This window comes from Microcebus murinus, chromosome 12 (genome assembly GCF_040939455.1).
Source record: "Microcebus murinus isolate Inina chromosome 12, M.murinus_Inina_mat1.0, whole genome shotgun sequence".
In the NCBI taxonomy this organism is placed as follows: Eukaryota; Metazoa; Chordata; class Mammalia; order Primates; family Cheirogaleidae; genus Microcebus; species Microcebus murinus.
The window spans coordinates 73156705-73169633 of record NC_134115.1 but is presented as its reverse complement, the minus strand read 5'-3'; the positions used below and the strand labels follow the sequence as shown (position 1 = coordinate 73169633).

The window sequence follows — 12929 nt, the reverse complement described above, 5'->3', positions numbered from 1 at the left end:
TTTGAATAATCTAATCATATACTCCCTTGTTCCAACTTAGACCCCACTGGGAAGAATTTTTTAGTTCTTTCCAACTTTTTGGTTGTCCTAAAAATCTTTTATACTAAGCACTATTGTAAAGAAAAGGACAACAGATGTAGGCCGTAGAAATTTTGTTGTACATTATATAAGTATGTTTCTTCTACTTTTGCTAAATAATAAGTTTAAGAAACACATTACAAATACATTTATAACATAAATAAATAAGCATTGGACATGAAATAGATTGGATGGTGTCTGATTTAGTCTCCTGTCTTTAGTAAACTAATTAATATCCTCATTTAATTCAGATGAGGTTACTAAGATCTGGAGAAGTTAAATAACATGCTTTAGTGTTCAGACCTTGTGTTTACACATTTATCTTATATATGTTGGAGATAGTGCATACCTGCCACTTAGATCCTTAACACAGTTGCTACTTTCGAGAATAGTATGGTTTGTGTGATTTGAACAAAGCCAATATGGCTATGTCTAATGCCTAATTGCCTGAGGCAGCAGGTAATGCCACAATTTTCTTTGCCTCTGCTATTGATTCTGAATTTATTTTATATGTAAGCTAACAGTAATTGTTATGTTAATTCACTGTCCTTTGATCATAAATCCTGGTTAGAAAATATCTCTTCAGTAATATACTTCAGCAAGAGATTCTGATGTGAATCACTAGAACTACTTGCAAGCGATAACCTTTCCCAGGGCATGTGGAGGTGGAGTGTCAGCATGGTGGAGATTATTTTTACTTTTGGTTGTCTCTCTACTCCACATTATGATAATTGAACCCTTTGATAAATACTTGGAAAAACATAAGTGATTCCTTTACTGGACCCCATATGGAAAAATCTATTTTTACCCATGAAATTTTAGGTTCTGTGTACTTTCAGAAAAAAAAACTTCCTCTGACAAGAATCATGTATTCCAAAGATATTGTTTAGCCTTTTCTTTATGTGACTAATGTTAGAAATTGAGTTCGTTCTTAACATTCAGCAAGGGATTTGCAGAAATAAGCTGTCTCCATTTTAGTCTCCAGTTTGTCTCCAATATTATTAGAATAATGTTCACAAATTCTTTGTTGAAAGATGATTAAAAAACAGAAACTGTTTCCATAGCTGTTTTTCTCCCCTTGGTCATTTTTATGGTATTATCTTAAAAAATTTGAAGAAGTATATTACTGATATATTTGGACAGTGGCTTTAAAGTACATCATGGACATTTATACCTCTTAGATAGTATAAGAATCTCCCTTAAAGATAGTAGAATTTTATTTATTTACTTTTGGAATTTTGTTTATTGTGGATTGAATGATTTTTGATATTTAACCCACTGTGATGTGGCTAACATCACTATTTAGTAGAATTATAGTTAGCTCAGTTGGAGTGTTAATTGATTCAGTTGTTATATTTGGTTGATACAGTTGTACATCATTTTTAACATTTGTCGGGTTAATACTGCTTTGCTAGACTTCATGTGGAAACATTTCACAAGTAAGGTAACTGTAAACAAAGAAATAATTTGATTTGTAGATATTTGCCACTTCCTGTGTTCAATAACTTCTGTTAATAAATGCATATTTTAGAAATAAATTATATATGTTTTATACATAAATTGAAGTAATTGATTTATGCTTCCTAATAAATGCTCTTTTGGCTGAGTCCAATCACATATGCCTGTAGTCCCAGCTATTTAGGAGGCTGAGGTGGGAGGATTGCTTGAGCCCAGGAGTTCTGGGCTGTAGTACATCATGTTGATCAAGTGTTCGCATTAAGTATGGCATCAGTATGGTGACCTCCTCAGAGTAGGGGACCACTAGGTTGCCTAAGGAGGCTTAAGTCCCAAATAGAGCAGGTTAAAAAAATTCCTATGCTGATCAGTAGTGGGAGATCTGCCTGTGAATACCCACTGTGCTCCAGCCTGGTAGCATAGTGAGACTCCATCTCTTAAAAAAAAATAAATAAAATGCTCTTTTATAGTAAAGAAAAAGTGGATTGTTTAACTAGAAATTTGTGTGAATTTGTATCAAGGATGGTTCCTGCATTTTAAATTTGAGATTATCAAATTTAAATTTGATAATTCTGAATTTGATTAAATTTGGTAGTTCTGAGAGCTCAGAATAGTTAGTAATGTCTACATTTTATCTTCCTAACCAACTATTAAGTTGGGGGACAAAATCTACCACCTTAAAGCTCTATAAATAACCTATTATAAGCAGAAGCCATATATATAATAAGATATAAATATCAAGGAGCTTCTTCAATCTCAGCTTTTCCTATGTCATTCTTCAGATATCTAATGTCAGTACAGTGATTACAGATCAAAAGTCACTTGAATGACTCAAATCAATATTGACTTACTGTGGGAAGTTCTCCTATTTCCATAATTTGAATAATTGACTCTTTGCGCCTTATTTTTAAAAATACTCTGTTTATGAAGGATTAGAAGCTATTTTATTTTCTAATACAAGTTGAATGAATATCCCTAATGTAAAAATGGACATGTTCCAAAATCCAAAACTTTTTGAGCTCCAACATGATGCTCAGAGGAAATACTCGTTGGAGCATTTCAGATTTTCAAATTAGGAATGCTTAACCGTAAGTATTTTAGGCAAATATTCCAACATCTGAAATCCAAAACACGTCTGTTCCCAAACATTTTTTTGTTGTTGTTATGGCTTTTTTGTATCTTTTAAATATATGTAATTTATTATACATACATTATTTATCAATAAATTTTATAAGAAAAAAATAGTAAGGCTTTTTCGTATCATTCTTCATAGCTGAAATTTATTTCTCATTCAGTAACAGTTTTAATTCAGTGGTCCTGGTTTTGCCTTCTGAAACCATGCCTGATTTTTGGTTCTTCTGAAGATGCTTGCTTGCATGAATAGTTGTTGAATTTGGTGTTTCATATGGAGTGACAATTGTTCAAAATTTCTGTTTGGCCATCTTGTTCTGTACCCTGTCTCCCCAAACATTCCTCCCCCTAGAGTCTCACTCTATCGCCCTGAGTAGAGTGCAGTGATGGCATTGTAGCTCAGTGCAACTTCACACTCCTGGGCTCAAGTGATCCTCTTGCCTCAGCCTCCCGAGTAGCTGAGACTATAGGCACTTGCCACCGCTTGTGCCACCATGCCTGGCTAATTTTTTTTCCCTCTATTTTTAGTAGAGACAGGGTCTTGCTGTTGCTCAGGCTGGTCTCCAACTCCTGAGCTCAAGCAGTCCTCCTGCCTCAGCCTCCCAGAGTGCTAGGATTGCAGGTGTGAGCCACCACACGCAGCCTCATTTTTTGATGAGAGATACTCAACCTGTACTTCCAAATTATATGTGAAATGTGATATATATGTGTACATAAGTATTTTAAAGAAAGCCTTAACACTTAAAAATGATTCTGAGCCCTAGGAACACTAGGTAAAGCCCTGTGAATTTGAGAGTTGGGGATGAGTGGTGGTAGTGGTAGTGGGTGATGTGGTGAGAAGATGACTGTTAGAAAAATTTTAAAGGGCATATGGAGTGGGGAGAGTTCTCAGTACCTTAACATAATGCTGTCTTACCAATGCTGCAGGCCTGATTTCCCATCATTTTAAACTGGAATTTCAAATGCCTCTTTAAGAAATGCTCAAGAATGTAATTCTTATGTTAGAGAACCTTTAAAACATTAAAAATGTTTCACATGTTTGTTAAAAATTCAAAAGTTTAGAATTATTTAAAGCAAAATGTGATATTCCCCAGATGCCACTCTTTTCTGGTCATAGTTTAGTGTGATCCCATACATACAAATATTTGTGACATATAGATGCAGATATAGTGTTTATGCTTGTGCACCTGTATGTGTATGTATAAAATAGGAAATACCTTTATATTTTTACATGTAACTTTTCTTCAAGGTGTAACATGGTTATTGATTGGAAGCTTATTTGAAAAGTTGAGTATAGTAAAGGATTTGGAATTGGAAAATTGCTGCTCACTTAACTGATTTTATATAGTTCTTGGTTTTTTCCTCTTCTGTTTCTTCTAAAATCTAGAAGTAGTTAAAAAGGCAACTCTAAATGTGGGCACCACCATTTTAAATGATGTTTTCAGAGGCTGTGATTTAATAGTTCTATTCTTAAAAATCCCAAACAGTCCACCTAACAGGAACTCTACCTAAAAATCATTGCATGTTAGAGGTACAAGGAGACTTAAAGATCATATTAGGCAACACTTCATGTTGTAGATGAGGAAACCAAGGCTCAGAGGTGTTAATGACCAAGGTGTCATCGCTAGGAATAGGTTTTAATCAAGTTCCTTTTCTACCATATCACAACAGTTCTCATTCTTTGCTATCAAATATGTTGGCAAAGCATGAGGTAATACAACTCCTACTGAAAAGAAAATGAATGCTTTAGTTAATTTGTTTCATAAATGGCTGTTTTTAAAAAAAGTAAGGGAGAACAAATCATTATGCCCCATCTCTGTTTAAGGATCAAGGTAGTAGACTGGCACAGTGGCTCAGGCCTGTACTATAATCCTAGCACTTTGGGAGGCTAAGGCAGGAGGACTGCTTGAGGCCAGGAGTTAAAGATCAACCTGGGCAACATAATGAGACCCTGTCTCTACAAAAAATAAAATTAAAAAATTAGGTGAGCTTGATGGCATGTACCTCCAGTCCCAGCTACTCAGGAGACTGAGGCAGGAGGATCACTTGAGCCCAGGTGTTTAGCAGTGAGCTATGATCATGTCACTGCACTCCAGCTTGGGTGACAGAGACTCTGTCTGAAAAAAAAAAGAACAAGAAAAAAAGAATCTGGGTAGTTAAGTGTTTCTCAACCATTTTCCCCCTTTATTTTTCATCTTCTTTTTGTTCCCCTAAGGAGGCTTTTTAGACATTTTTTACCCTTCCAATTGCCCCCATGAAATTTTAGTATCTCTGTTTATGTATTGTAGCCCTTTAGACCCAAGTTTCTTAATCAAAAAAACTATTAAATCCTGGCCTCTGAAGGCATCCATTTACAGTGATGAGGCATATATTTATTTTAGTCTTTTTAATTATTTCTAGATTTTAGAAGAAACAAAAGGAAAACCAAAAGCCACATAAAATCATTTAATCAACTGGAAGTTTCCCAATCTCAAATTCTTTATTGAACCTAACTTTTCAAATATGTATTTAATTAACATCCATGATATATTAATACTTCCAAGCAAAAATTTTTTCATTCCCTTGGGAGTAATTATTATCATTTCTGTAGAGAATGCATGAGTTTAGAGTAAGCTATAATAACAAAATAGTTCTTAACTATCTTTTAAAAAAGATGAGCTTTCACTTTACCTTCTTGTGTTTATTACAGGCTTTCTTAGAAATGGCTTCTGAGGAAGCTGCTGTTACTATGGTGAATTATTACACTCCTTTTACTCCTCACCTTCGAAGCCAGCCTGTTTATATTCAGTATTCCAATCACAGAGAACTTAAGACTGACAATCTACCTAATCAAGCTGTAAGTATTAAAGGTGTTTTTAAAAATACCTTTTAAAGAACGCATGGTATAATAACTTAAAATTAATTTTCTATACTTTACAGATGAAGAAAAATCACGTGCTTTTCTTTGTTTTAGTATACTTTACTAGTCAGAATTGCCTATGTAGAGTCTTCTCCCAAGGCTTAAGAATAAGAAAGAAAGCAGGGCCATTTAGAAACATATTTTAAGTTAATTTTTTCCCTTGAAGTTGTTTTCACAATAAAAAATAAAAACATATATTGTTACATACCTCTTAAAATCTCAGATCGAAAAGGAACTTTTAGAAGTCATTCATTTCAATACTTTCTTTTTATACAATATATAACAAAGGTATTGAGAGGTTGACCAGATGATCATATTGTGATGTTAAGTAATCAAACTTAAGATGTTAACAGGAATTTGTTTAGAATTGTTGATTAAGTGATTTTTGACTCCTCAAGATGAATGTGGAATGTAGTGTAGCAACATTTCTTACCACATTTTCGTTATTATTTTTATATAGTTCATGTTGAGTCTTCTGTGTCTTTCCAGGTTCATTGTTCAATAATTAAGAATAGTAATTTGAAATTACTTAAGGATGGAGAAATTTTATCCACAAAGCAAGTATATTTTAAGAAATTGTTTTTTTGTTATGTTGAGGGCATGTTTGACCCCTATATTAGTGCTCTACGCAAAGAACTTCAACTCTGATTCTGTGTTGAAAGGCATTATTATGCAAGCTACTAAGATTAAATGATAGTTTTCCACATTACTTAAAACAGAAACATTTCCTACACGTAATCCATCCTTCTTTCCTATTTTCCTTTTTGTTTTTCTTTTCCTTCTTTCCGTTGTTTTCTTTTTTTGACAGGGTCTTTGCTCTGGCATGCAGGCGGGGGTTCCGTGGCAACATCATAATTCACTGCAACCTCAAACCACTGGGGTCAAGTGATCCCCTTGCCTCAGCCTCCAAGTAGCTGGGACTAGAGGGTGCACACCACCATGCATGCTAGCTAATTTTTCAGTTTTTTGTAGAAACAGTCTCTCATTACATTTCTCAGGCTGGTCTGGAACACCTGGGTTCAAGCAATCCTCCCACCTTGGCCTCCCAAAGTGCTAGGATTACAAGCATGAGTCTTAGTGCCCGGCCCCAGATTTATTTTTTTGTGCTAAAACATACATAGTATAAAAGTTACCATTTCATGGCCGGGCACGGTGGCTTACGCCTGTAATCCTAGCACTCTGGGAGGCCAAGGCGGGTGGATCGCTCAAGGTCAGGAGTTTGAAACCAGCCTGAGCAAGACCCCGTCTCTGCCAAAAGTAGAAAGAAATTAATTGGCCAACTAAAAATATATATATATACAAAAAATTAGCCGGGCATGGTGGCACATGCTTGTAGTCCCAGTTACTCGGGAGGCTGAGGCAGTAGGATTGCTTGAGCCCAGGAAATAGAGGTTGCTGTGAGCCAGGCTGATACCATGGTATTCACTCTAGCCTGGGCAACAAAGTGAGACTCTGTCTCAAAAAAAATAAATAAATAAAATAAAAGTTACCATTACAACTATTTCTAAGTGTACAGTCTAGAGGCATTAAATACATTCACACTGTTGTATAATCACCACCGTCTATCTCTAGAACTTTTTCATCATCCTAAACTAAAACTTCTACTCATTAAAAAGTAAGCCCCTATTTCCTCCTCCCTCCCACCTCTGGCAGTTTCCAGTCTACTTTCAGTCTCTGTTAAATTTTCTGCTAATGCAGTTTTTAAAATGTTTTCATATGTACAGTCAAATCTCTTACGTTTGCCATAATGCAGTCTTTTTTGACTTTGGTACCATGCTTAGCAAGACCTAGCACACCAAGATGAAAAAAAGAATCTACTTATGTTTTCTGCTAATACTTTTATGTTTTGGTTGTTTTTATTTTGATATTTAAATATTTTATAGGAATTTTTTTGGATTTGGAGAGTGAGGACAGGGCTTTTGGTCTTTTTTACTCTAAGAGACCAGTTTCTCCTGCATTATTTTTTGAAATTTCAAAAATAATTGCATTATTTTTGTGAAACTTGTCCTTTATCATATTCTAGTTTTCCATACGCATGCTATGCTTGCTTATAACATGCATATGTATGTGTGTATATATGCACACACATATCCTTGTTAGATATGCCTGTAGATTCTGCTTGTGTGGCTTGCTCTGTCATCATGTGTGCTACTCACATGATATGCACTCCATGCCTAACCTAGACTAGCTTTCGGATTCTAAAAGCCTGGATTCCATTCCTGTTTCCATGAGCCGTATAGCTTAAAATATTATAAGTCAAGGCCCTATTTGTTGCTGTCTTTTCAGAAATTTAACTGATTCATATTTGTTTATTTCTTCGGATGTATTTTAGAATTATTTTGGCAATTTCTGCCCCCCAAAAGCACAATTGGAATTGAGTTGATTTTATAGATTAATTTGGGGGCAATTTAGCATATGTATGTTACTCTCTGATCCTTTTGAGGAAAAAGTTGTATTTTATTTTTCTTTAATGTCTTGCAGTAGAGTTTTTAATTTTCCTTCATGTTAAGTCCTGCAGTTTTCTTATTAGTGTGATTCCTGAGTGTGTTAGTATAAATCTTGAAGGGGAAAAAACAATTTAATAAAACTCTTAAAGATTGGATTATTCCAAAGGGAAACAGTGAGAAATCCCAGTTGCTTGGCAACCAAAGCCAGCCTAAATGACCTAGTTTATTCTTAGATAGCCTTCATTTCTTCCAGCACTCTTTCCATTTTGTTACTTTTGCGCAATTTTTATGCATTGATGTTTGATAAAATATAATAATTTTTCCTTTGTTCAAAGTCCTATGCCAAACCTGACATCAAAATTGAAGGTACATGTGTGCATATTTTTAAAGTACCGTATGTCTTCTTATGAAGCTGATAGATTAGTGTTTTCATTTTCTTTATATTCTGTGAATATCAAGCTATCCTAAAACATGCACATTACTTTTCCAGCTAATGGACATACTTGCTAGAAGGTTAGATGAATATTAAGTATTTTTGTCTCCTTGATTTAAACTAAAATTATAACCACAAAATTTAGATCGTATGTTGAGGTACAGCATTTGAGAAGTGGTTGTGTGAATCATGGGCGTTATTTTGTGTGTGTGTGTGTATGTATAAATATATATGTGCATGTGGGTGTGTGTATATATTATAGTTTTTCTTGATCTTGTAGATGGAAGTTTATAAATTTGAAAATCTTGCTGTTCTTTATCATTGCAAAATGTGGAAAACTACTCAGATGTCTCACATTAGGGGGTGGTATCAAATTAAATAGTCAACAGTAACCAAAGACTATCATCATGAAACAAAACATAAGAAATGTAATAATTCAAAGTAGTATACAAATGGCTATGGTTTTTAAAATTGCAACTGAATATAATATGTAAAAAATAAAAGTAGCTACATTAAAGTGGTAGGATTTTTTATTTTTTTGCCCAAATATTTTACTAGTATCACCTTTCTTAAATGATTAAGAAATGTATTTTATTTCAGTAATCATTAACATTGTTCTTTTCTCTTCAGTGTTCTCTCCTTTCACTTACTTCATTTCTTAAGTAATTGTTTTAAACTTTGGGACAGTCACAAACTTAGGAAAAAAGCTACCTGTACAGTACAATGAATTTTTTATTTCTCAATCCATTTGGAAATAAATTGCCAACCTGATCCTTCTTTACCGTCTGGTACTTATACTGTGCATTTCCTACAAACAAGGACATTCTTCTACCAACCAGAGTACAATAGTCAACACCAGGAAGTTAACATTGATATGTTACTTCCCTCCAGTACTCAAACACCATTCATGTTTTGCCAGTTGTCCCAATAATGTTTGTTTATAGCAAAAGGATCCAGATCAGAGTGATGTGTTCCATTTAATTGTTGTCTTTTTAGTCTCTTTTGACTTTCATAACCTTGACATTGTTGAAAATTATAGGTAATTTATTTTCAAGAGTGTCTCTCAAATTGAGAGATTCAATTCAGAGTATTTTTGACAGGAACGTCACAGAAGTAATGCTCTTTTCTTATTGCATCGTACTAGTAGCACATAATTCAGTTTGTGTGTTACTGATGATGTGCTCTTTGATTGCTTGATTGAGCTGGTTTTGTAAGTAAAGTTATTGCTTACAAATGGGGAAAAAGTATTTTGTTGAAAGGTACTTAAAGACAATGTAAATATACTGTTCTTTATCAGCTGTTAGTTTATGTCAGTGTGGACTAAAGGTTTCTTTTTTTTAAAGACAGGGTCTTGCTCTATTGCCTGGGCTAGAGTGCAGTGTCATCTTCATAGCTAACAGCAACCTCAAATTTCTGGGCTAAAGCGATCCTTCTGCCTAAGCCTCCTGGGTAACTGGCACTATGGGCATGTGCCACCATGCCTGGCTAATTTTTTTTATTTTGTGTAGGGACAAGGTCTTACCATGTTGCCCAGGCTGGTCTACAGCTCCTGGCTTCGAGCCTTGGCCTCCCAAAGTGCTAGGATTATAGGCGTGAGCCACTGTGCCCCACCCTTCATGCTGGGGGCTTCCATTGTCTGTTTGGTATATTCCTATCATTCATTGAACACTTCCTTGCTTTCTGACCAAAAAACCCCCACAGAAACAAAAATGTTTGATACTGATCTCTGCTCCAGTTCTAGAACCAGCCATTTGTTTGAGAGTGCCCTGGTTCCTTTTAGTGAAGGATATTTAAAAGCTGATCTGCCTACCACTGCTTGGGCTCTAACACGCCATGCCTTGGTCTTTAATGTTGCTTTCATAATGTCTTTTTTTCCCACCCATTGTCTTTTGAAAGTTAGGAAATAAAAATTATGTCCAAATTCTCTCTTTTTTTTCCATGTGTTTTTTTTTCTCTTCAAGTAAATTTAAGCAACTTTCTTAAATACTGTGTCATTGTGATAAGAAGGCAGGTCTTTGACTCTTGACTGATTATACGATTAGCACATGTGCATCCATATAGAGTGAGAGAGAGAGAGAGAGAGTGTGTGTGTGTGTGTGTTTGTAATTTAACTATATTCATATTGGGGAATTTTGTTTATTTATTTATTTTAAATTTAATTTTACCCGGAGCCGCACCCAAGAAGCCTTGAGCAAGTGGACTCTTTATCATTTTATGCCAGCTAAATTTGAGGGTTCATATAACGCTTCTGTTTAATCAAAAGTTTTCATTTGGATTGTTCTGTAGAGAGCCCAAGCTGCACTGCAGGCTGTCAGTGCTGTCCAGTCAGGAAGCCTGGCCCTTCCTGGAGCTCCTTCCAGTGAAGGAACAATCCTACCTGGGCAGAGTCCTGTGCTCCGAATAATTATCGAAAACCTCTTTTACCCTGTTACTCTGGAAGTTCTTCATCAGGTAAGGAGGAATACTCTTATGAAAGCAGAGTTAACTGTGGCCTCTGTAATTTGATATTTTATATCTTAAGTGTTTTAGCTTGTTGCTTTTGGTTAATATATTTGTTTAAATAATGAAAAAAATCCTTACCATCCTATTACATACAAGAGACAGTATATTAGATACAATTTTTTGACAGCCTCCTTTTCTACCTTGAATACTGATTAAAAACTGTATTAAAAATTTGATGTTCTTTTATAGCTAAACTATAAAAATGAAAATGAACAAAACATAGAATACAATGAAAAGCCCAGGTAGTAGTAAGTAGTTATAGTAGTAAGTAGAAAGTAACATCTATATGGAGTACAACTAATTTATTTCTAGACTCCTTATGTTTGAGTATTTTTAATTTAAAAACTCTAAAGAGAAAGTGTGTAATTAATCTTCATGTGTAACATCATATATCATGTTAAATATTGACTGATGCCCAACTTTACCTTCATATGCTACCCATTAATATGTCTAAACTATCTTGATAAAAGGCATTCTACCAAATCATGGCAAATGATACATATAATTCAATAACTGGAAGGTTATCTAGTTTTATAATTTTGTAGTGAATAAAACTGAAACCAAGATAATTGATGAGTATTGAATATTAAAGAGAGTAATTAAAGAGCCAGTTAGAACTCAGGTCTCCAGTGTTTTGATTTTGAATGCCTGTTACATTTTTAGTAATATTCCATGTATACATATCCACTGCATAAGCCAGCAATGAGCTTAGCCAGGGTCATGGGGTCCTGTCCTATCATTCCATTTATCATTTCCCTGAGCGCAGTAACAAGCCTTGTTTCTCCTCCAAGAGATCATGATGTCCTTCAAGTGAAGTGGACTAATTCTGAGAGTCCTCAATAGCAACTGTTGGGGATAGGACTATGTCTTTCAGGTATAGCACTCTTGTTTAACTCTCTTTCCCAATGCTAAACCAACTCCTTCCCAAGAGCCCCACATGCAGACTTCTCCCCCATTTCTGTATCCTCATTACCTAACACCCTTTGCTTATTTAATACCTATCCTTTCCATCACACACTCTCTCTCCCTCCCTCCATTCCCTCCATATTCCCCAGTTTAGACCTGTCCTTAGTTCCTTTACATGTTTTATTTCTTAGGCCTAGAATATTCTTTACCTGGGTAGTCACTTGGTTGGATCTGTATCATTCAATTCTCGGTTCAAATGTTACCTCTTTGGGGATCTTAATCTAATTACATTAACCAAGCCTCTCCCCTGGCATTTTATCCCATTAACTAAGAGGTCATATAGCATAAAAGTTAAGCATACAGGGTCTGGAGCTAGTTTGAATATTGGCTCTACCACTTTAACTGTTTTTATAACTTTGCACAAATAACTCCTTCTGTGTCTGTTTTCTTATTTTTATAATATGAAGATGTTATTTATTTTATCCATTCATTGTGTGGATTACATGAGTTGAATACATTTGAAGTACTTAGAATGGTGCCTGGTACATGTTAAGTGCTCAAGAAATGTTCTAATTAGTGAATGTTAGTAAATTGCAATGTAAGAAACTGGTCCTTGCTCTTCTAGTCTTGTGGGTCAGATATAATTTCATAAGTAATAGCATAAAATGTGATAAGTGTTGTGATTGAAGAATATATAAAAGTATGCAGTTGGTTGTACCTGTTGTAATTAATTAGCTGATTATTTTGTTATGTTCTTTGACGAAAAGTTGGCACTAGCGCAACTGCTGTCTAATATCTATAGAATCTAGTGTTCTTCCTTTATCTCGTGGTAAAGGGATTGAGAATAACAGCGGTGGAAGGTCTGCTACTTTAGGTGAGGGAAATTAGGGAAGGTCTGTCCAATCTATTGACATTTGAATAGAGGCTTGAAGGATGTAAGGATATAAGTTATAAGTGTATGTGGAAGAATAGTGATCCAGTCAGAAAGAATAATAAGTGCAAAGTCCCCAAGATGGAACTGTGCTTAATGCATTCATGAATCAGAAAGAAGGATAGTGTCACTGAATATAGAGAGTAG

The 12929-nt window shown here is 34.9% G+C and overlaps 1 protein-coding gene across 9 annotated transcripts in view; it reads left to right on the top strand.

Moving 5' to 3' along the window:
* Nucleotides 1-12929, top strand: part of PTBP3 (polypyrimidine tract binding protein 3) — a 93619-nt gene that overhangs the window by 54977 nt on the left and 25713 nt on the right. For 8 of the 9 annotated variants that reach the window (XM_076008934.1, XM_076008937.1, XM_076008932.1 and 5 more), the window contains 2 exons: nucleotides 5354-5500; nucleotides 10730-10894. In XM_076008934.1, the coding sequence (XP_075865049.1) occupies nucleotides 5354-5500; nucleotides 10730-10894 (312 nt within the window). The remainder of the gene's footprint in view (nucleotides 1-5353; nucleotides 5501-10729; nucleotides 10895-12929) is intronic. The other variant, XM_076008930.1, reaches the window with a different exon arrangement.